Genomic DNA, 24,231 nt, shown 5'->3' with positions numbered 1-24,231 from the left:
GGAATACTGCAGCACCGGACGGCACAAACACAGGTAGGCGGTCCGGAGGCGTTGACCAGGAGGGAATCCCTCACCAGTTGATGGGTGACCCTGCAGAATCCCCAAACTCTGTATCTGTGTAGCTGTGTGCATGTGATCATGCCTAAGTTTGTTGAGTTATCCTGAGTTAAGCCAGTTAAGATACGTTTGGTTTCTTCAGTTCATTTTTTGAGACACTTGTTTTGGATACACGGGTCAGGAAAAATCTGTCATGAGGGTGAGCGGAGCAGGTGGACCCAAACGCAAGAGACGGCAGGCAGGCTGGATACGATACAGAATTTTTAATGACACAATACAAAAAGTCACTGGAGACACTGACACAGAGGAACACTAACCAGAAGCACAGAACAAACGCAGACGACTCGACAGAGACTGAACTGAAAACTGGACTATAAATACACAGGGTGTGATTGCAAACTGAACACAGGTGAGCGAGACAAGACGCAGGTGAAACACAAGGCGAGAAAACACAGGAAGTACAGGTAACAAGACACAAGGAGCAAACATTTCAAAATAAAACAGGCAGACAGGCAGGATGTGACAGAATCACCATTTTGAGTCACTGAATAAATCCCTGAGTCTGCCTCTTATCACCTTCCTTAACACTCTGGCTAAGCTCCCTCACAAGAGGCAACATCTTCAAGTTCAGTTGTTGATAAAGACGGATTAAAGCTTTTGACTTCAAGGCAGCTCAAGTTTGGGGACTTTTACTATGTTCATCTTCAGACATCCGACATTGTAACAGTTATTTTGCTTTGATTGTGACCATGTGTTCATCCGGTGTGGGATTTTATTATTTGAGATGTTATCTTATATGATACAGAACCACAGTGTGAAATAAAATAAAATAAATTGAAAATCTTTTAAAACTGTCATCAATATAAATATCAAACTTTGGAATGAGATGGTTTTATAAACAGATGAGACAGTTTGTTGGGCAGAATATATCTTTTTATTGACTCTGAAACTGAAATAAAATCAAAACTGTACAGTACAGTATATCTTTCAGCAGTGAAGGTTGAACATGCAGGTGGATGTGACATCGTCAGCTGTGTCAGCACAGCGTGGATCTTCACAGCTGCTTGCTACAAACAAAAGACCTCTTCAGATTACACTTGGAATCGTTGACATAGTCTTTTCCTGTAGACACAGATTAACAAAAAGAAACAATATTAGCACTCTGGAAATTTTGACACTGACATTATTTGTCATTTCTCAATTAAGTATATAAAATTCTCTTTATATAACACCCTCCATAAATAAGACACAATACAATTAGCAATGTAAGGCTACACTACATTATTAAAAAAGGTTGTTCTTGTATCTTGAATATAAAGAATTGACTTCCACATTGCTCAAAAGGATAATCAGATAATCAATTTGTACCCTTAAAGTTGATCTCCATGCAGTTTTCTCCTCCACCAGCATTGTTAGGCTCTCCTTTAGCCCAGCCTTTGAACTCAAACTTGCTGCCATCGCTCCACAGCCACACACCCTCCTGAAAGAAAACATTTTAAGGGTCAATAAAGGGAGAATAATTTAAATCAAAATGTCTCTTTTCAGAAATAATGTCGAGGTTACTCAAGATAATCCACATGAGTTGCTGTGAACACTTTTCACCAACAGCTCTTTACATTAAAAAAATCACATTGCAAGTTAAGTTTTCAAATGTTATTTTTAAATGGTTCATTCACCGTCACTGGTGGCAGCAAAAGGCTCAGCAGTGCAGATTTCCAAAACCTTGGCAAATAATACTGAAAATATCTGCATAAACCTTGACTTCAACTTAAAGGACGGGTTCACAAAAAGCTCTCACCTTTACTGCATCGTGGCCTCCGACCCAGGTGGTTTTATGTGAGCCAGTCGATCTCAGGATGACGTCTCTGAGGAAGGAGTAAACTTCTGCGGAGTGGATTGAAGCAAGATTCCCACCGATGGAAGTGCAGAAGCGCTGTTGGAGGAGACAAAGTGTGATGCAAAAAAGATGAAAAGAGTGAGAGAAAATAATACATAAATGGAGTGGTTTAGACGAGGAGGGGGAGGGGGGGGTTGAAAAGTGAGAATGAACATGGAAATTAATGTTCTGTGTACTTAAAAACCAGTAGCCTCAGGTTTTCCCTCCAGCAAGCAATTAACCCTTTTTTGTATTGTGACTCTTGTGTATTTAAACTCAATAAAGGTGTGAATGTCAAACAGCTTGAGAATCGCAGGTAACCATAAAGCTGTTTGATTGTCTCACCGATATAAAGACTTACATACTGTATGAGAACGTTTACTACTAAGTGATTCTTGTAAGAACAGCTGATCCACAGCATATGTCATAAATACCATATTATAAATGATGTTGTTTCATAAATACCTCTGCATCAGCCCAGTCCTTTTCACTGTGGTAGAACGTGTAACATTGATTCTCAAAATGAGTCCAACCAGATGGGCAGGTCTCAGTGCATTCATCTATAACACAGTTACAGATGATTAGAGGGATAATAATGCAATAATAATAATAATAATAATAATAATAATAATAATAACTTTATTTATATAGCACCTTTTAAAAACAAAGTGCTTTGACGGACAAAGCAAAAGCAGTACGATGCAAAGACATGAAACAGAAGACAATAACAGATCTGACTTTAAAAAGATGGCGGCCAAAGACAAAGAAAGACAATAAAGAGATGATAAAAAGTTTAAAAGAAAAATGAAAAGTTAAAAAAAAGCCAGTGACACACTGTTGACGGACTGACAAACAAATAAAACAATTTCTGAGAAGCACCAACCGTCGTCCGCCAGTATTGCCTGTGAACACGAAGAAAGATTTAGATTTTTTAGATTTATAAAAAAAAATGGATGACAGAAAGTTTTTGTAAAGTTGAATTTTATCAATTGAAATGTGTTTTGTTCATTTCAGCCTATTGCAAATATTAATGAAACGTTAATATTTCAATTAATTTAAAAATAATAAAAAACATGATACATGATGAAAACTAAGAGTTAAAGTTCAGGTGTTACAACACTGAAGACCTTTTTTTTTCTTTTTTTGAACAATTTCTTATTAAGCAGAATTTTTAAAACATAATTATCAACACTAATATTCCTCAACAAAACATACTATTTGTCACTTAGAAAGTGAAATTATAAGAGTAAAAGGCAGGTGAGATAAAGTTGCAAATAAGGTATAGAAAGAGTAATTAAAATTATATGTATATATACATAAGGGGCTCACACCAGTATATATATACTACGGTATATATACTATACCAGTATATATAGTATATATATACTGGTGAGTGGTGTGTAAGGCAATGTTCTTATACCAGCAAGGAGCTCCACATAGAAATACAAAAGATATTGACATATACTGTATATACACGTTGTACTTGCTTGTACATGCACACATTCATACATATATAGAGAAGTTGTACTTAAGGTACATATGGATACATAAGATACAACCAGTAGGTCTGCTGGTTCACCAGACTGAGTTAAAGTGATAATCTTGTAGGGTCTTGCTGCCACAGAAGACCATCTGTGGCAGCAGATGACCATGAGGCCTGTTTTCATTTGTAAATTTGCAAATTTGTTTTCTTTCCAAGGACCTTTTTTTTAGAATAAATATTTCAGTGTTCATACTACTTACATTTGCTCCAATCCACAGTCCACAGAGGAGCACAATGAAATGAAGACTTGATGCCATCTGTGTAGAAATACAGTATATTAGAGATGTAATGCATCATAGAGAATCTATGGTGAGAAGAATTTAAATCAATTAAAATGACAATTTCATATATTTTTATTAAAGCTATTTTACAGAAATATAGCATGGTAAAGAAAAATACAACTGGAAAGGGGATTTGTTCTTGACGTGAACACTAATAATGTAATAAGTAGATCAAGAATCTTTTCTGTAGATATGAATCAAAACAGCTGATGCTATGATGAAAAGAATGAAAGTGTTACCTTGTTGTGATGATCAGGTGAGGTTTCACTTGCAGCAGCAGCAGCAGGTAGCAGTGTGTCCCAGAAAGGAAAACACAGTGTTTATATACCTTCTCTGATCATAGAATATTGTTGATCTATTGTAATGAGTTATGTGTTGTTTTAGTCTTGACGAAAGATGAAAATATTCTCTAAACAATGTTAGAAGTAAATATTTACACTGAGGTATCAGCACATACTTTATGCTGTAAAACTTCAGTTTCAAAACAGACTGTATTGACATTGAAGATCAGCTGTGTTTGACTTGCTGTCACCACCACACATAATTGGGTAAATATGAAGTTTTAACCGTGTTCCATCATCAGGCCACTGAACCAAACTCCTTCCTGCAATCCTGCAACTGCCAGAGAGAAAAAGCACTTCAGCATGGAAGTTTTTTTGGCACCTGTGCTGTGACGTATAAAACAGATGTGACACACAGCTCCATAGATTTTTTTCACATTAAGCCACATTGTAATTTGAATTAAAAGTAAAAATAGTTGTTATGAACACATGTGCTCATCTGACAGAGATCATAAAATACAGCTATAGGCTGTAACAAAACAACGGACAGATGATGCAGCTGAGCCAGGACTCCCATTGTGGCAGAATGTGCTTGGGGAGATCTTCGTCCCAGCCTACTTTGTCTCTACATAGCACCTGAAGGATCTGTTTGCCAACTAGTATAAAGGGGGCCACAAACCCCAGTGGATCATAGACAGAGGCGACAGTCGAGAGAACCCCTCTCCTTGTCAGGGGATTTTCTTTAACTATGACCCTGAATTGGAATTCATCCGCTTCAACACACCACTGAACTGCAAGAGCTCTCTCGATGTAAGGTTCTCCTAGGGCCATGTCTTGATCCTTTGTTTGGGCACGTTCCTCAGGTGGTATTGCTGCGGTCACTTCCTTGTTGTTAGATCCGAACGGTTTCCTGTTCTGCACAAGGCTCTTGACTCTTCCACCAGATGTATGGCTTCAGCAGGTGACTTTATGCTTGTTAAGCCATCATCAACGTAAAAACTTCCTTGGATGAACTTGATGGACTCTTCACTGAACCTTCCATGACCCTGCAATGCCAGATGCTGGAGCCCAAAGTTGGAGCAGCCGGGGGATGAAGCTGCCCCAAACAAGTGCACCCTCATTCTATACACTGAGGGTTTGGAGTCCAAATCACCCCTGTCCCACCAGAGAAATCTTAGGTAATCTTAGTGTTCCTTGGCAACATGAAACTGATGAAACATCCTTTCGACGTCGCACATTATGGCTATTGGACCCTTTCTAAATCAGCATAGCACTCCAACTAATGTGTTAGTCAGGTCTGGCCCAGTCAAGAGATGATCGTTTAGAGAGGTTTCTTGGAAGCGTGCCAGACAGTCAAAAACCAGACAGATCTTCCCGGGTTTGTGGGGGTGGTAAACTCTGTGATGCAGAATGTACCATGATGGTTGGTTTTCAAGTTCAGGCTGCGGAACCTTGTCAGCGTCTCCTCGAGTTATTATGTCATTCACGAAATGGACATAATCCTTGTAATACTGCTCATTCCTCCTAAGTCGTCGCTCTAATGAGGTGAGCCTATGAACTGCACGTAGCTTGTTGTCTGGGAGATTTGGCTTGTCCATCTTGAAAGGAAACGGGGGTTCATAGTGGCCGTCTTCCTTCTGCCTTACACCTTCTTTCACTTTAGACAAGAAGAGAAGGTCTTCCTGAGAAACTGGGTTATCATCTGCAGTGTGATCTATAAAATCGGATTTGAGAGCCTTGACTATGTCTGTTGGATTGATCTCTTTGACTTGAGTTCTGCACGCAAAGTGTACTTCTCCTTTTAGCTCAACTGATGGCGGCACAGCAGGTGCCTTCTCCACATCACTAACATCAAGAAATCTGACAAATGTTTTGTATATGACATATCAGAAAAAATATATAAATTACATAGATCTATTTAGTTATTTTTGGGGTTAACTGATTTCATAGATTGTCATTTTCGTATTATATCATCACACTTTCAATTGCAATACATGCACAACCTCAATAAAAACACTCTTAGTGGCTTTAGACAGCTTTCTGAGACTGTACTGAGATAACAGCAGGTGTATTTGTGTGTATTTAGCAGGTGTTTACCATGTTCACCTTTTTAGTTTAGCATGTTTGCATTACATTTACATTTATTCATGTGACAAACGCTTTCGTCCAAAGCGACATACAATCCTCTGACACATCATGTGATCCCCCAGAACAGAAGAAACACAAACATCAAAAAAGATAAAAACAGTCCAACAACGACAAAAAAACAATAACAATAATAAAAGAATAAATAAATATACTGATAAAGTTAATGCAGAAAAGCAAGTTTATAAAAATGAGTTTCTAATTGTGATTTAAAGAAAGTCAGTGAGGTCAAATTTCAACAGGAAGCCTGTTCCAGAGTTTTGGGGCCCTGACAGCAGAAGCACAGTCTCCTTTAGCTTGAAGTCTAGATTGGGGGATTGTTAGCAGAGTTTTCTCTTGAGATCTAAGGTTGCGTGCAGGTAAATAGGGGCACAGAAGCTCACAAATGTATGCTGGAGCTAGACCATGTAGTGCTTTAGGAGTAATGAGTGAAACCTTAAAATCAATCCTGAAATTAACTGGAAGTCAATGCAAGGAGGCTAAAATGGGGTTTATGTGATCTCTTTTCTTTGATCCTGCTAACAGTCTGGCTGCAGCATTCTGTATAACTTGAAGCCATGAGCTTGCTTCACTGTTTAGGCAGGTGAATTAAAATCATCAATTCTTGAGAAAATGATATGAATAACTTTCTCCAAGTCCATTCAACCATTCAAAGTTGATAAAAACAGGACTGAACTACCTTATTGACATGATGATGGAAAATGCTAAATTATGCTGAATTAATATCTTCATCAGAAGCAGCGAGTAGCTGCTCAGTTAAGCACAATGACGGTTAAACTCAGCTGGGAGCAGAGTGTCACACTGTGTCTACACTGAAAGTGTTTCAGCCGTGTTATTCTGTCATCAGCCTTCTCTGTTGATCAATACAGCTGTCTACACAGCCCATGTAACCAAGACCCGAAGCATATTTTAGGCTTCAAGTCTATTTTCCTCTGTTTTTGGGCTCTGATTGCTTTCAAAATGCAGGTGACGTACACAGCAGAGAGCAGGGCTGTAGCTGCAGTGCTAACATTCTGGACATTCTGGATAAACAGGACTCTAATGCTTCCAACGAAAACTACACAAAAGTGTTAAACTATCTGTCCTGGCTCGGCTCCAACACCTTCCCAGTATGTTTTAAATGTTACACAATCACAGTGTTCTTGTTAACCCTCCTGTTGTGACAACAGGTGTCGTCATGTGCTGTCATCAAAAAAATTGAAATGGTTTTAAAACAGTATCCTGACTAAACTTTCACGTATACCAGTCTGCCATAATCCATCAACATATTTTCCTCTGATCTCAACTATAGTTAAAATAAGTCATAATTTCTTAATCAGGATACTGTTTTGAAACCATTTCATTTTTTTTTTATGACAGCACATAATGACACCTGTTGTCCTCCCGGGTCAAAATTGACTCGAGGACAACAGGAGGGTTAAGCTGACAATGAATTCTTACAAACAAGCTAAAACTGTTATGGTTTTGTCCCAGTCTGGCTATATGCCCCTCCACCAGTCCACCACATGCCATCAGGCTTTTCTGCCTGTCTTAAGACTGGACTGAGTGGGAGGAAGGACAGAAAAGAGAGGTTGTAGACTATATTTAAGGACCACTTGAGAGACTGTTGCTTTCAACACTGACTCTTGTTGGAACTGAGTGCTCAAGTGAACTATAACACTTGATATGTTATTCAGAGCTGCAGTTGACTTTTAGTTCAATTTATTTTGTTTCATGCAACCTTAATATGCATCTACTCTGCTTGACAGACTGATTATTCATGTTTTTATCAACAGCAATATATGCTGAAGTTTATTTTGCTGTCTGCTCATCGTGTATTTATTTTAGTTGTGTTCATGTGAGTTATGGGAGGATTTGTGCATCGTTATATTGTGTTTTCTGGAGTTTTTGGTTTATCTGTTCGCTCAGTGTTTCCCGTCTGTGTTCCTGTGCTCCACACTTGGCGGTACCCGACAGCTGCTAGTGCGAACAGATAGGGCCAATCACATCGCGCATTCCATCATTTGAGAACCAATCGTGTAGTCGGCTCCATCTTTTGCGAGCAAATCAAACGTCGAAATCCATCATTTGACAGCTAATCACAGTGCGTGGTCCATCTTTCTCAACGCCAATCAAACGGCGAGCTCCAACTTTAATAAGCCAATCAAATCGCCAGTTCCATCTTTGAACGCCCAATCACGTCGAGCGTGCTTCAGTGTTGCCCTGCTGCCGTTTTTCACTTTGGTTTTTCAGCCGGTAAGTTAAATCTTCTGTGCTCTTGACTGAATTGAATCGATTTTGATTCTTATGAAATGCTCTGTGTTCATTTTAATCACTGCCACTCAAGTAAATGTCACCATGTCATACTAATTTGCAACATTGCATCAGTGGCATTAGCCGTTTAAAAAACATCTAAAAGTAGCTACCTAACTCGGTGACCAGATGTCCCGTTTTCGATCCCGCTTTTACTAGTGTGTCCGGGTGTCCATATTGTTATAAAAAATTATGTAAACATGTCCCAATTACGTATGTAACGCCCACTTATAAACGCCAAAACAATACACCTGTGCACTGCACTGCAGGAGAAGGACCCGTGGAGAAGAGACATCCATCCAGCTCCTGGATCAGCTGCTCAGGGAGCTCATGAGCAGCAAGGGGAACGATGCCCTCAGTGTTCCTCTCCTCGACACTGTCAGGATGCAGCATATCTGGCATGTCCAAAGGCGGCATGTGAAGTGCATTCAAGACCCTCCTGGTGTGGCATTGTACACAGAGACTGGAAGCATCACCACGGGAGGAGTGGTATTAAATACATTCCGGTGTGCCAGGGGTTCCACATCTCTGGAATCGATTCACTGCCACTTGAATCGATTCATTCCAGGTTTGTGTTAAATGTTCATGTTGTTCATGTCTACATATTTTTACACTCAATGATAAATTACTGTTTATTTATAATTCTATATGAGGATTAAGGTCAGGGGAGTGTCATCCTGTTTTTGTCTGTTGTAAACTTGAGAGCCTGTAAAGCCCTCAGAGACTTAACTGTGATTTGGGGCTCTAAGTTAATTAGAACTTGTAATCATAATAGTGTGTTCTTTGTTTATACTGTTTTCTATTTACCCATGTAGCAGGAACCTCTTAACATCCTGTACTGTATTTTCTTTCAGGGAACAGTGCGAACAGCTTTAACTACCAAATTTACCTGTTGGAAGGGCTAAATCGCTGGAACCAAGACTGGGCTGCTGCCGCCGTCTCAGCTAAGCCTTCGAGCCTGCGCACATACACAGGGGGGTTGGTTTACTGTGTGAACAGCAACTACGAGAAGGTGTTTGGCAAGAAATTGATTCCTACGTTTACACTGCCCGGGAGATACACAGGTAAAGGCGAAATTACAGGCTTTTTTGGTTTGCTTGTTTTTATTTTCGGATGTTTCTTTTCCTTAAAATTTCTTGGTTTAATATTTTCTCAGGGGAGCTCATTGGAATACAATACTTACTGAGGCAGAATAATGAGCCCCTACAAGACATGCACCCTAATTCTGAGGAGACATCCCAGTTGCTGGAGCAGTTAGACGTGGAAGAGCCTGTGGAGGAAGATGACGGATTTGAGGAATTTGTGGGAGATATAGTGGTCTCTGATTATACCACAGAGGTCTTCCTCTCACAGACCCCAGAGCCTCCACTCCAGCCTACACCTGCTGTGCCTCCACTCCAGCCTACACCTAATGTGCCTCCACTCCAGCCTACACCTAATGTGCCTCCACCCCAGCTGCCATCCGCTGTGCCTCCACTCCAGCTTCCATCTGCACTACCTCCATCTGCTGTGCCTCCTCTACAGTCTACCCCCCCAGTGTGCTCTTTGCAGCAAGTTGTAAGTGATAATTCACTCAATTCTCTTTTTAGACCAGTAGATCTATTCATGAGCAACACAGACACAAATCAAATACACTGCATGTCAGTTTGTTTTGTCATAACTAAAGCTTAAGTAGACACAAGGAGATTGTGATACTGCAAAGCCAGTCTTAAACATCTGTTTTATTTTTCCAGGCAGTGGATCGGCATAACATACCAGGAATGGATCGTGTGGATGAATTGGCAGAGGACCTGGTAGAGCTGCGTACAGAGACGGGCCTAACACTGACCAACCAGCAGGCCAGCACCGTTGTGGGTCTGTGGCAGAACCTGGAACAATTTGATAAGGACAGGGTTGTTGCATCAGGAAAGGTTGTTGACAGGCCGCTTTAGGTCCCCCCAAAAGAAGGCAGTTTTTACTCCTGTTCAAGTGGCTCGCCTGCTCAGTGGCCTGACCGTTGTCGTCTTGTTGAGATCTATCTTTGTGAGGCTGTGCAACATTCACACAAGCCCCAAAAAAATGGGACAGCACAGCATGTCAAGATGGTCTCTTATTCTGCAGGACTACGAAAAAATTAGGCAGCTGATTTTGTGCAACGGTGTAATAATGCAGAAAACCACCCTTCAACTGGTAAATCAGACCACCCTCATCCAGTGGCATAACCAACGGCTGAAGGGTCAGGAAGTCTCTGTGCTTCTGCAGGGGTTGCAACTGCCTGAGGCACGGCCGGTGGCAGGTGAACCACTGACACTTGCAAAGACACGGCCTGCAGTTCCTCCACAATATCACCATCAGATGCACACTTCCCACATGCCACCCAACACAGCTGGGCAGCAAAAACCAGGTTTCAGCGGATCAAGCCTTCAGTTACCTTCACAGAGCCATCAGCCCCCCACCTTCAGTCAATGTCCACCCAGATCCAACCATCAACTCCTTCACTGCAGCTTCCAGGTACCTCAGGGCTGAGGCTTATTCATCCTAAGCCAACACCACTACCACCACAGCTGTTTTTTGTAACTGGTGCCATGCTGCAGTTATTGACGCCACCCAGTCCTATCCTTGACCGAGTGCCACCAACACTGTCTCTGACAGTCCTGCCAGTGACAAAGCTGCACAAGTGAAACGGAAATACAATCAGTCGGTCACATCGAACACTTGCAAGAATTGCGGACAGTTTCGCACACAAGAGATTGGCTATAGCCAATACAAGGGAAAAATATATTGCCCAAACACTGAGACCCTCAGCAACAACAGTGGCTGTACACATATGTACATATATATGTGTGTATATATATATATATATATATATATATATACACACATATATATGCCTTGAAAGGCCAACAATGTGTTGAAGGAAACTGGAGATTCAGGTACATCAATCTGAAGAATCACATTCAGACTCAGAAAAATATAACATTATTGAACAACAACAATAAAACAGCCTGTATGGCGTGTGAGGTCAACAATCACGTTTGACTGTCTATGCTAGAAGCTTGTTTTTGAGGCTCATGAACCTGGGGGATGGTTTTGGGCAGTTTTGAGTGTTAAGTCCAACAAACAGTCTTTGAAAGACCTCAGAGGTTTTGTGAAGTCTCGCTGGACACTGAAGATTCATCCTCTGGCCAGATTGTCGAGAGATTTCCGCACAGGGATTCCCTCGATTATGCTTCCCACTGCATCTGGCTCATGGCAAACGTAGATCCTCACACTGTGTCTTCATGTGCACTGGTCTCTGCTATTACCTGTGCAACAAACAAGAACAGAAATTAAGAAATTGTCTCATACAAGTAAAGAGAAGTTATGAGTTTTGAATCAGATGCTGATAGATAGAGAGCCCTAGATGGATAACAGTGTTTCCTGCAGCACTTTATATTTAAGGCGGCTGCCTTGACAACACACGCCTCCCGCCTTAACTACGTAATAATTTCAAAAAAGAATACTCACGGATGACCCACTGGCCTATACTGACCCCCACTAGGTCTAAGTATCAGGGAATTTTTGACAGTGTCTTCTTGCTACATTTTTAAACTAAAATGTTAAACATGTAACAAACTCCTTTTTTAATAGTAACATCAGTGCTACTAGATGTCCTGTATATTTCTCAACAGTTTGACACAAAAACATGTACTGCATAAACCTCTAAGACCTTTACATTAATCTGATTGATATAACTGCTTACCTAATGTGTAGTCATTGACACACAGAACTTAGGGGAGGAGGCTGAATTGGTCCTCTGTGTTGATCTGAATGTCTCCTGAAGAAGCAACACAAATGAAAGAACTCAAGATGACCATATGAAATTTTCTACAAAAAAATGTACACTTTATAAAAATTAATTCCAGTCACAGTCATTAAAATGATAGTTATTATTATCATTGGTTATTTGAAGTACCATATCAGGAACTTATACCTAATCAGTGTATAACCTGCAGCAGACAGCACTCAGCACTGTAGGAGCAGAGCGGGAACACAGAAGAAAAGCGATGCACTTTGGAGCATGGGGACAGAAATAGCAAAAAACAAAAATATTTTATCCACCTATCAATCCCATGCAGGTGTGTGTGTGTATGTGTGTGTGTGTGTGTGTGTGTGTGTGTGCGTGTGTGCATGCGTGAGAGAGAGAGTGAGCGGGACAGCAGAGCGGAATGTGTGTGTGAGACGCTACAATTATGTGCAACCCTTAACATGTGCAACTCAAGGTACACAAGCATACATACATCATTAATACCAACTGAACATCACGGCAATCTCAGTCAGGACCAGCCCTAGCCATTTTGGTGCGAGATTGGGATTTGGTGCCCCCCCTACCTTAATAAGTGCTTTAAGATTTGGCATAATAAAAACAGAATCCCTAGCGTCCATTTGTGGAAATGTTGTTGTTGTTGTGAATGTTCATAACTGATTGTGAATATTTGATAAAGTTATAGCAAAAATGTATCTGGATTTGGACAGTTGACATTAGTTATAGAACTGCAGCTGTTACATACAATGAACAAAACTCACCTGGTGCAGACCGTGTTTCAGTGAAGGTAACTGGAGTGCTGGATGTGGTGGCGCTGGATGTTGCTTGACCTGCAGCTGTATACAAACATACCGAACATCCATACTGTTCTACTGCATATAAAGTAGCACTGTACAAATAAACTTAATTTAATTTGATTAAAACCTACATTAGTAACAAAGTGTAATTTTAACATTCAACATTAATAAATAATAATAATAATAATAATAACAACAACAACAACAACAACAATAATGATAATGACATAGCAGTGTTATCAATTAACTTACACAGAGACCACAAGTGAACTTATCTGAACTGACCTGTTTCAGAGGGTGGTGTAGATGAGAGATCAGATGTCCCTTCTCCAGCAGCTGGAGGGTTCTTCAAATATTCCCTGAGTGCATCTGGACAGTTATAGAGTAGATATTAGCAAAAACAAGCAAAAATATGTAGCTGCAGAGTAGAACAAATAACTACTGCATCCTGCTGCACCAGCTGTGTGTAAGTTCAAACTTAGTTCAAACTAAGTTATAACTAGCTTAAAAAATAGTTATACCTAAGTTGTGATTTACGCATTTCTGAAATAAAAGCTTGCACCACCGAGATAAGTTACAACATAACAAATAAATAGTTACACACATGCTGCTGGGCTAGGTGTAAATCATAACATGTCACAGAACTTACTAATAGTAAAACATCGGTTTTTCTGCCACACAGCATCATTTTTTCTTTAGCCTAATTGCTGCCAATTTGCAACCCAGTAATCCAGTGTTGACCAAATTTATTGATATATTTTAATATCAATCTAGCTTACAACAATGTGCTACGATGCCAAGTGGCGCTCACATCTCTGGTGCAAGCCAATGAGTGCAGAGATCTGTTTTTGTGGCTGAATTAGTGTTAGCCATTATCACTGATATTTGTCAGTGAAATTTCAGCACACGAAGGGGCAGTTATCCAGATAGCTTGCTATTGGCTTGCCATTCAGTCTCATATCCTTCAATCTGTAACGTTATCTGAGTCCAACAGCTATTGTAGCATTATAATGTAGCATTAGCGTTATTGCTACTTAGCTAGTTAGCTGCTACAAATCAAACGTCTAAAGACTTTACACACAGAACGGCATTTTAAAGATAACATAAGACGACATACCTCTATATCGGACTTTCTTTTCCTCCTCCTCCTTTCTTCGTCTCCTCCCTTGCACACCTGAAGGCTTGGACCTTTTCATTATTATGAAATGCAGGTAAAATGTAAATATCTGCCTATCTCGACCAGAACTTGACACGGACTTGGGCTGTCACGGATGCGCATCAGACGGTGACCCATCCCCCACTCTCAGTGCGCACAGTACAGGTGCAGGTGCAGGGTGCAAAGTGTATTTCTTTCTTTTTTGCTTGCTTGCTCTCTTTTTTCTGTATTTGTTCATTTGTTACATCCGGAAAAATAGGATGGGGCGCCCACTGGCGATTTTTTTTATTATTATTTTATTTTCATTTTCATTTTCATTTTCAGTGCCCCCCAGATAATGTGGCGCCCTAGGCGACCGCCTATATCGCCTATGCCTTACGCCGGCCCTGATTTCAGTCAAAGTCACATAAAAGAGCTAAGTAACTAGCGGCTAATCGTTAGCATGCTAACCGCTAATCGCTAACTTGCTAGCTCACATCTAGAACAAAAACAGAATAAGCCTGACATAATTAGTGCATTCGCACTTACATATTAAGGATGCACACAGTCCAGCACACAACACAGGCCACTTATGGCTGATAGACTGGCTGCAACACACTCGGGTAACTAGCTACACAGGGCTGCACTCAGGTGAAAGCTGGCTGGGCAGTTTTATTAGACACGGAGCCTTTCATATGACTGACTCAGCCATCTTACAGACATGGCGACGGTGTCAATTAATTTTAAACTTATAAATAAAAAGGATATGTCATTTGTTGTAAAATCCAACACGTAGAAGCCATATTTGACTAAAAATCGTCATTTTGACGGTACGTTAACTGTTTGAGCTTAGTGCAAATTTTGAAACACCTTATGGCATTGCAAAGAGGAAAACGCACACTTAAGCATTACATAGAGCAATACAATCACGGGTGAAAATATTTAACTTTATGCAAAAAAAAGGTTACTTACAAATTGTGTAGTTTGTCGATGAAAAAGCCATGCAGGTACTCTTGCAGCCTTGTGGGAGAACAAGTTCAGACTGGTTCAGACCGGTTCAGACCGGTTCCAATTGAGCGGGTCCTGAGGATTTACTTATTTAGTAAGTCCTTAAACTAAGTTTTGTGAAATCAGTTTATTGTAAAGTACCAGGAAATGAAATTTACGATAGAAAATTATAAGTAACTAAAACATTCACACTTTTTACTTTTCTGTAACTTAAGTAAACAGTAAAAGAAGACAAAATCAATTTATTGTAAAAAATATACATTTTATAATTAAGTCACATGGACATTGCCACTGAAGGGCTTTTTACAGTGTATTACAAAAATGAAAGCTGCCTGTATGTAGCTGCTGTAAATGTTAGCTTAGTTTGCTACATATTAATTATGTATTAATCATCAATTTTCTCATAACCCACATAACTCACATTGGGATAACAGGTTTTATATGTATTCAGTAACGTTAAAGGTTATTTACTGTTAAAGGCTACAACACTTTTGATAAAGGAAACTTGTGTCACATTTGTTTGAATTGTTAGATATGTCCAACACATCCAGTCTAATCTCATCTATGTCCTCTAATGAGGCTGGAAGTTGTGCAGCTATTTGCTGTGTTTAATACTTTGTTGATTTTGTCAAGCCAATCGTTGAATAGCGACAGACGGCAGCTCTGCAGTTTTAAATGAAGTCATTATTTTGTGTTATTCAATTCATAATTCAAGTAACTTGGTGTTAACTTGAGCTCTTCTTTGAATTCCTAATGTACTCTGATTTTGCAGCTAACATAGGTCACGTCAGTGGTTAAACCAGTTTTATTATGGAAAAACATCCACCGTGTTTAATAAATCATTAATAATTAATCTATTTGATTAATTATTAATGCTGACTGCTGACTGCTGACTACTGATTAAGGTAATTGCTTAAAATTTGCATCCCTAGCTGGTGTAGCAAAAAGCAGAAGAAGGTAGTATTATGAATGTTTTTTCCAGTTTGTGGTATGTAGAACAGTATGTCAGCTATTTGGTGCCGCCTAAGTCTGATCGGCACTGCCTTTACAGGAATGTTGCTCAGAGGGACAAGAGACAAACAGAGAGATATAAGCTTGCCACTTCATCTTACATAACATACACAGGGTTAAAAATTATTTGTGTCTATTTAAATAGCAGTTTCTCTCAGAGCGTTTTCAAACCTGAGTCATTTAATCTGGTTTAATGGGGCTCTGGTTGGTTTTCCCCTTTGGTACGATTCTCTTGGGCAGATCTGAAAGCAGCAGTTGTACTCAATTTGTCGTTTGGTCTATGAAATGTTAGTAAATGTTGAAAAATGTCAGTTACCATTTCCCAGAGCCCAAGATGAAACCTAAGATGTCTTGTTTTGTCCCGACAAACACTCGATAACTCAAAGATGTTCAGTTTACAACCAAAGAAAACTAAAGAAACAAGAAAGTCTTCACATTAAAGAAGCTAGAACCAGATAAGCTGAACGATAAACTGATTATCAAAATAGTTGGTGATGAATTTTCTGTCGATCACTTAACTGACCAATCGTCTAATTAAGATGAAGTGGTCTCACTTGGGTCACAAATAAATTCTGGAGCTGTTTTTTTGTGGTGGAAACATGATCCGACCCCGATCATTCTCATGTGGCTATATAAAGAAGAAACTATATAAAAGAAACTGAACCAATGAAGTGTAAGTTTACCCACTGATTCATACCAGAGTGAACAACACCCTCAGATGAGATGAACACCAAACCACTGACAGCTAAGCTCTCCAGGGCTGCAGCTAATATTATGATTATCGATTAATCTGTCGATTATTTTCTTGATTAATCATTCAGTTGTTTGCTCCATAAAATGTCAGAAAATGGTGTCGATCAGTGTCAAATGTCTTGTTTTGTCCAATAGTCCACACAACCCAAAGATATTCCATTTACTCTCATAGAGGGTTAAAAATACAGAAAATATTCACATTTGAGAAGCTGGAACTCCAGATCGCCACTTTTAGCGATACAAGCACCACAGGATGAGAAGTTAACCGCCATAAGAAATTTGCAATCCCAAACTTTACAACTCTGCTACATGCATCGCTAATGACAAGCTGAAGCTAAAGATGATACTTTTTAAAAACCTGGTTATACATTCAGCAGATCAAATACTTTTTGTATTCTTGGATGGATTATCTGTGATCATCAGTATTGTCTTTTGTCCAGTCTGCAACACTAAACCATTTATTATAATAACTTTATTTATATAGCACCTTTAAAACAAACATAAGCCAGCATTCACTGGGTTTGGTAGAGATTTTAGAAAACTAGTGGTAGCTGGTCCACAGGTAAACAGCAAATGTTCAGTTGTTCTAAAAGCTAAAGACAAAAAAAAAAAGTTTATTTCCTTGTTGCAGAAAGGGAAATCCCAGTCTGGTGTCTTGAGGTTGACATACTCAACATTCCAGGCTAAGGCATCCTGAGAAGATATATAAAGCGTTCTCTTTGTTTCCTTGACTCTCTGTGAATGGCATCGCTACAGCAAAGGTAACATTTCATAAGTTGACTACCAGTCTTTCAAAAATGAATCTCTTGTGTCATATTTTTAATATGTTAATCTTTTATATCTATAGCCTACATTCATTGTTAACTCCACAGGGACATCAAAGCTGAACACATTTTTTGGCAAAGCATTTCAGATTTAGGAACCTTAAACCATGAAGTGTTTGACATTTAATATGTGAATCCAAATAAGTTGATGTTCTGGATAAAACTATGCAGTAATTTCTTATGTGTTTCCACAGATGACTTTACGTTTTCACTTGGTCTGTTGGATCAGTGGGCTGATTGTAGTGACTGTAAGTAAAAATGTCTAATATTTCTATATATGGGTTTGACCAGCAGTTAGATTAAGTCAGTGGATGCCCCTCAGTTGGCCTCTCTGTCTGTTCACCATAATAAAGAAAAGACTTTTATTGTATATGTGCGACTACAAGACACGTCAAAGAACAACTTCTCAGAACAGAGCAGAAAGAAATCTTCTACCATCTAATCTAATCTATCAGGATCTTGAGTTCCCCGTAATGTTAAATTGACTCAACCCTGCGAAACAGTGACATCGTTGCTCCCTCGAAGAAATTATAGAAATTTATCTTGTTTCTCTTGTTTCAGTGAGATGAAAGGTTATTATTGTGTGAAATTATTTCAGTGTTTTCAAACTTTGCAACTTGTCAGAGTTTCATTTATTTCATAGCATTGATGGATCAGTGTGTCTGCTGAAGTAAATGCTCAAAAGTGCAAATTCCCACCTGATTTAAATAATGTGGTTTTCTTGTTTGCAGAGGTCAGCCTCAACTGACTTCAACGTGCCAGGTTGGTAGCTGTGACTTGTTAATACATGGATTGCTATATATGTTGCATTTCTAATTATGCTCAATGGCAGCAGTTCATGAACTAAAAAGCAAAGATCTTTATGTTCCCAGCAGAGATCTGGTATTTTACCACTTACCGTTCATCTGTCTGACTAATATCTCTTGTCACTTTCTATAGATGATCAAACTAGTTCAACCAGGTGTGAATGCAATCCATACTGCATGACTACATTCTTAAAAAAAACATCCGCCTAGCAAGTTGTAATACCAGGTGTACATGAGGCGACTGGCGTTTTCGCTGCACCGCCTGATTTGGTGTGAATGCAGCCTAAATGAAGCCATTAATTATTTCAATTAAGTATAATTAATCATTTATATTTAAAGCTAAATTACTCCTGTGAAAACATGTTGCTTACAGCTCATTTATTCCCAGCGACCCCGCATTATAACAAGCGTGTATGTTTGTGTATTAGTGTGTGTGTGTTAATATGAGTATGTGAGAGGAACCTTTCCTTACCAAAAAAAAAATTCAAAAAAGATTTTCCATATCTTATCTTCTATCTAACATAATTGTGTTTCAGTGCCCGGCTGTCCCCCTGATTGGACTCGGTTGGGCTCTCGCTGTTTCATCTTCCGAAACACTGCCAAGGTTTTCGGTGATGCAGAGGTACAGGAGCAATATCACACAGTAGTTCTGATGTGGCTCTAAAACACTTTGCTGGTATCAGAATCAGATCATCTGCTGGTCTGTTGGTGCAACACTTTGGTCCAGAGTGAAATATCTTGAAAAGTATCATCCCCAGAGGATGAATCCTCAAGACTTTGGTGGGCTCCTGATTTTTCATTTAGCAACACCAACAGGTCAACATTTCCACTTGTCCAACACCTCGTAGTACACATAATACATGGCATGAAAATTGAAAAGTTGAAAAATTCCCATGAGACGTAGTGCTACAAGCTAAACACTAGCATGTTGATATGCCAGCTTTATAACTTGCCTACTGTACAAGTAGGAACAATCTATAATGGCAAACTTTTCTTTCCATTTATGATCTGTCTAACCATGATCTTGTTTTGAGTTGATGATTTTGTTTGTAACTTTTGTTAAGTAAAGTTTACTATCATTATTCTTTCCCTACATGGTAGTACATGATGTCCATGTGTTCGCTATTTAGACCCGGTCAATATTCTCCTCTGTTTACATTCACTCACTCCTCCCTTCTTGTTTTTGTATCATTCGTTCACACATTACCTCTCTCCCATTAGAGCGTCTGCATTTCTCTTGGTGGGAATCTGGCTTCGATCCACAGTGCTGAGGAAAAGAGTTTTATTAGAGAGCTGATTAACAAAGGGTCTGGCTCATATTTACGTACCTGGATAGGAGCCCATGATGGAGTAAAGGTGAGATATTTACCAACACAAAGGATCTGATGCAGCTATGCCTTGTGCTACTGGAACCAGTGATGAATCACTGATTGCTACATTGTGGAATTAATATGTGTCCTCCAAGCTCAATCGTCTCAGTGCCTCTCAGAGTTAGCTGAATACAAACACACTTTAAAAGGAACTGACAGTTTGAACACAGCCTCTCTTCTTGTTGTGATAAGTGGCCATGATATTAGGACAACATACTCAGACGTGTCCTGATAATTTTATTGTTTATGTATTTGATTGCAATAAATTGCCAGATGGTCATTTTATCCATAATCCCACCCCTGAATATAATGTATTCCAAAGCAATTTTACAAACTGTGGGCTCCAATATTACCATAGATTTGAATAAAAATGTCACTGACAAATTCTCAACAAAAACTTGGCTTCCAAAGAAAGTTTCATTGCAAAGTTGGACTGCAGTATATTGGATGGACAGATGGTCTTGTTTTTCCAGCCCATAATTTGTGTTATTATGCGTGATGTTGTCATGCATGATGTAATTAAAATTGATAAACTGGTGACCTGACATGTAAAAAATGTTGACAAATTGCACTTGTAGCAGTAACTTGCAGGTCCAATTCTTCAAAACTTTGCTTTCTCCTGCAGGAGGGAATGTGGTTATGGACTGATGGCTCAAGGTTTGACTACCAAGACTGGCATTCAGGGGAGCCTAACAATCGCCACGTAGAAAACTGTGCAGAAATAAATTGGCAAGGTACGTGTCTGTTCTGAATACTGATGATGTAAAATATATGGTCATGTGTTGTATCTGTATCTATCCTGTTGCTAGTTTTGATATGTCTAAATAATACGTATTGGAGAAATTACACATTAGAGACATTCATTGTGTATAAAATCTGTGGAGACTTTAGCACTGCTCACACATTTTTATGTTTTATAACAGGAGAAAAATGGAATGACATTGCATGCGGCCATCACAGATCATTTGTTTGTGCAAAAGACTTGTGATGCCTCCCAACATTGACATCATATCTGCTGTTGATGGTACTTTCTGTGTCATGAGGCTTCAGTGACATCAGTGTTGGCTCTAGTGACACTTAAAAGTCTTGTTTGGTATGAAATAAAGAATCATTCTGTGTGTATAAGTTTTCTTTTTCTTCACCAATTCTGGGGTTTAAAATATAAATTTCTTGAGTGCTGTAATCAAAACATAGTTTCAAATTGGAAAAAGTGTATGAACCCAAGTAACATTTAATGGCTGTCATCAAGTCACCCTGACAGTTGTTTTAGTTTTAGTGATTGTTTCCATTTTGACATTGTATGATACTCCATAAAGCTGGTCATAGTGTATATAACATTCATAATCTTCATTATTTCTATTTTTTTAAATGTATTCCTGTTTTACAGTGTTCTATTGTTGTTGATTGCTGTGATTTCACTGTCTGTCAAAGAACATTGTAACCTAAAAGGGTGTATACAGTATATAAGGTTGATTGTAACAAAGACTTTAAAAATCTCATTAGAGCTGCATTAACAATTATTTTCATTGTTGATTATTTTCTCAACTTTCTCTGAGAATGGACTTCACAATGAAGGAAGAAACACTTTGAAACATTTGCATATTCATTGATTCTGTATTTTTCAATGAGGGAGAAGGAATAGATAAAATGTAATAATGAAAAAATGTAATGTTGTACTTTATTTTAATTTTTTGAGGAAAAACCATATTAGACACAAATTATTATTCCAAGCAGAGTATTTTTATATGTCTTTCAATATGTCTGAAGGAGGTCTTTACCTTAATAAAAGTGTAATACCACTGGCGGGTGCTAGATGCTGCCTCCAAAATCTCTGCCTCCAATTGACTCCCATTCAGAAAGCGTCAACTTCTCCCTAGAAATACTAAGTTAATCATTGTTTTCAACAAGTCATGATGGTCTCAATCTCTAAGTTCTCTCTAATAAAGTGTGCTGGTGGTCATTTTGGAAATTATTGCTCCATTAATAAGATTTGAAGTCTTATAGTAGCTTTGATGTCTGCCGTGTTGGCTTTGATTGACAGCTGTGATTGACAGTTGGCTCACCTGCTGCTCTCCCCGGCTCCGGGATTCACACTGAGTCTGACTACTGTCACAATATTTCACTGAACTAATAGTAGTAAAGTAGCTCACATTAGCTTAAGTGAGCTAGCATTTGCTTTGGCCTCAGGTAGGAAAAATGGAAATGATGGCATGAAATCTTATTAAGAAATTACAATCACTTGACTAGCAAAATTGTCAAATTTTTTCTCTCAATTTATCATTGCAGTGTCACTGGCATGGTAAAAGAGTGACAGGAGTGAACCTCTGAGCTGTCCTCCCCAATTTTATTTGCAGCTACAGTATTCATTAAACCCCAAAAACAAGATTACACAAGTGGCAAAACTGATAAACACCAAATGAAATTAACTAAGACTTTTTCATCACTTTAGTCAAAGAGGAGTTAGTGCCTCCTGGTGATGAGAAGAGAAGGAATAATTGAAGTGCAGACACTGTCAAGGTGTAGCAGGGATGAGTGGACCCAAATGCAGAGATCAGAGAGCAGGAGGACTGAAGCAAATGGCTTTATTTCAACGTGAGCATTCAAGCAAAAGCTGACGGAACAGACTTGACAAGACAAAAACAGGTATAACAAATGATCCAACAGAGACTGAACAGAAAACCAGGACCTAAATAGTAACCTAACTAACGAGAAGATGAGGTGCAGGTGGGAGATGGGTGGGGAACTCAGGAGAAGGGAGTGAACAGACAGGGAGCCGATTGGCTGGGGAAACACAGGGGGCAGGGCAGGGCTGATGAGGCTAACACAGGGCACATGTGGGGAAAACTAAGCAGGGCAGGGCTAATGAGTCCAAATGCAGAGCAGGGGTCCGTTTCACAAAGCAGGTTTAGTGAAAACTCAGGGTCTGTTAACCCTGAAATGAGGGAAACTCTGAGTTTTCCGTTTCAAAAAGGGAGGTAACTCAAACCAGAGAAAGAGGGATAACTCTAGCCTGTTTCACAGAGAGGGGTAACTTAAGCTCTCGGTCAGTTACCGTAGTAACAGACTCTATGAACCTAACCTGGTCGGGACCAGGTTTTTCTCAATGAACCTCGAGTTTCTCTCAGTCTCCGCCCTCTTTCAGAGCCACGCACTCCATTTGATTTCCTCATTCATTCAGTCAGCAGGCGAGTTTTGGCGTAGCCTAGTTCTGCCGTCTGTCATTTAAAAAAATCATTTAAAAAAATCAGAGTCAGTATATTAGAAGTCCATTAGGCACAGTAGGTGGCGACTTTTTCACTAACATGGCATGTCCTTTTGATAACGATCCCGTGGATGAAGGTGCAGCATTACTGCGCAGAGAATTAAATATTCGTTGAGAGATGGTTATCAGACCACGCATAGATGTTCTAGCATTTCCAGACAATTATCTTTTTGAGCGGTACCGTTTCACGTCACAGTCCATCATCTACATACACAACCTAATCCGTCTTTACATTTGCAACATTACTAATCGTAATCAATTCTCTCACATCCCAGCAGATATTGTATGTTGCGCTGCGTTTCTTTGCAAACGGAAGTTTTTTGTACAGTGTCGGGGCCAGCCACTGGCCTTCCTAAATTCTGGCTTAGGGCCAGCTCCTCTGCCTCCGTTAGAGGTGGCGGTGCTGGACCACCACCCGTTTTACGGACATCTGCCTTCTTTCTGTTGGCCGAGTAGAAGTCTGTGTTAGTTTAAATAGGATTAATTATTTAACAGAACATGATGTAGATCAGAAGACATTTATGTGTGTGAAACCAGCATTATGTTGGGGATAAAACAACTGCACAGTCAAACAGCCACTTAATATTTACTTTACAATGTAAAACATGATCAAAGTGAGGTACCCCCATGAGATTATGCCGAGGTCTCACCTGTTTGAACAATGTTTTTATATTTTATCCTAAACTGCTGCCAAGTGCGCTTCTCCCTCGCGGGATTGGACCTAAATAAAATAAATTAATAGGCGACCAATCAAGCAGTTTTCCTCTGTAATATTATTGTGATTGCAAAGGACTACATTTAAACTTAGGCATTGACCCGAGCAGCGATGTTCTCCCACGCCGTCTCCCTCTCTTTTGCAGCTGCAGTGGTGTTGCACTTCTTTTTGAAAACATGTTCAAACTCGCCGTATTATCGCATTAAGATTTCTAATTCTGGTGGGGCGAAAAACGCAGCCCTCCTCTTCCCCGTTGCCATGGTGACTCGTTGAATCGGGGCTCCATTGATG

The 24,231-nt window shown here is 39.4% G+C and overlaps 2 protein-coding genes and 1 long non-coding RNA gene across 11 annotated transcripts; 2 read left to right on the top strand and 1 right to left on the bottom strand.

The window, feature by feature from the left end:
• Nucleotides 1-305: 305 nt before the first annotated feature.
• LOC121895590 (galactose-specific lectin nattectin-like) lies at nt 306-15,251 on the bottom strand. Of its 9 annotated transcripts, XM_042408901.1 has the most exons (15): nt 15,164-15,251; nt 14,174-14,244; nt 13,342-13,425; nt 13,021-13,095; nt 12,428-12,505; nt 12,197-12,271; nt 11,532-11,759; nt 9,365-9,433; nt 3,997-4,024; nt 3,677-3,733; nt 2,817-2,835; nt 2,399-2,493; nt 1,856-1,990; nt 1,426-1,537; nt 306-1,179 (listed from the first exon to the last, which is right to left on the bottom strand). In XM_042408901.1, the coding sequence occupies exons 7-15, from the start codon at nt 11,630-11,632 to the stop codon at nt 1,112-1,114; spliced, it is 684 nt and encodes a 227-aa protein (XP_042264835.1). In that variant the 5' UTR covers nt 11,633-11,759; nt 12,197-12,271; nt 12,428-12,505; nt 13,021-13,095; nt 13,342-13,425; nt 14,174-14,244; nt 15,164-15,251; the 3' UTR covers nt 306-1,111. The 9 variants fall into 9 exon arrangements, with proteins under 9 accessions (XP_042264835.1, XP_042264839.1, XP_042264840.1 ...); XM_042408905.1 differs by lacking the exons at nt 9,365-9,433; nt 11,532-11,759; nt 12,197-12,271; ... (2 more) ...; nt 13,342-13,425; nt 14,174-14,244 and adding an exon at nt 4,215-4,375 and having other exon boundaries at nt 15,164-15,245; XM_042408906.1 differs by lacking the exons at nt 9,365-9,433; nt 12,197-12,271; nt 12,428-12,505; ... (2 more) ...; nt 14,174-14,244; nt 15,164-15,251 and adding an exon at nt 4,215-4,375 and having other exon boundaries at nt 11,532-11,546.
• Nucleotides 15,206-18,035, top strand: LOC121895592. The gene is made up of 3 exons (XR_006095811.1): nt 15,206-15,293; nt 17,595-17,724; nt 17,982-18,035. It is a non-coding gene; the product is annotated as an uncharacterized LOC121895592 (long non-coding RNA).
• Nucleotides 18,036-18,173: 138 nt separating this feature from the next.
• Nucleotides 18,174-21,610, top strand: LOC121896058 (galactose-specific lectin nattectin-like). Its single transcript, XM_042409690.1, has 5 exons — nt 18,174-18,549; nt 19,130-19,215; nt 19,815-19,949; nt 20,589-20,697; nt 20,887-21,610. Exons 1-5 carry the CDS (start codon nt 18,498-18,500, stop codon nt 20,949-20,951), a joined length of 447 nt encoding a protein of 148 aa, XP_042265624.1. The 5' UTR covers nt 18,174-18,497; the 3' UTR covers nt 20,952-21,610.
• The last annotated feature ends 2,621 nt before the right edge of the window (nt 21,611-24,231 follow it).

Source organism: Thunnus maccoyii, chromosome 4 (assembly GCF_910596095.1).
Source record: "Thunnus maccoyii chromosome 4, fThuMac1.1, whole genome shotgun sequence".
Taxonomy (NCBI): domain Eukaryota; kingdom Metazoa; phylum Chordata; class Actinopteri; order Scombriformes; family Scombridae; genus Thunnus; species Thunnus maccoyii.
This window is presented reverse-complemented; position numbering and strand designations above follow the sequence as displayed.

What these genes read in the sequence shown, in the direction of transcription:
- LOC121896058 (XM_042409690.1), top strand. Translation starts at nt 18,498, where the DNA reads ATGTGGTTTTCTTGTTTGCAGAGGTCAGCCTCAACTGACTTCAACGTG. An exon ending in AGGTTTTCGGTGATGCAGAG is followed by an intron (nt 19,216 to 19,814) that starts GTACAGGAGCAA and finishes CTCTCCCATTAG; the next exon opens with AGCGTCTGCATTTCTCTTGG. An exon ending in GAGCCCATGATGGAGTAAAG is followed by an intron (nt 19,950 to 20,588) that starts GTGAGATATTTA and finishes TTTCTCCTGCAG; the next exon opens with GAGGGAATGTGGTTATGGAC.
- LOC121895590 (XM_042408901.1), bottom strand. Translation starts at nt 11,632, where the DNA reads ATGAATCTTCAGTGTCCAGCGAGACTTCACAAAACCTCTGAGGTCTTT. An exon ending in TGCCCAAAACCATCCCCCAG is followed by an intron (nt 9,434 to 11,531) that starts GTTCATGAGCCT and finishes GTATGTGCGCAG; the next exon opens with GCTCGAAGGCTTAGCTGAGA. An exon ending in CATGGAGATCAACTTTAAGG is followed by an intron (nt 1,180 to 1,425) that starts GTACAAATTGAT and finishes CTGTGTCTACAG; the next exon opens with GAAAAGACTATGTCAACGAT.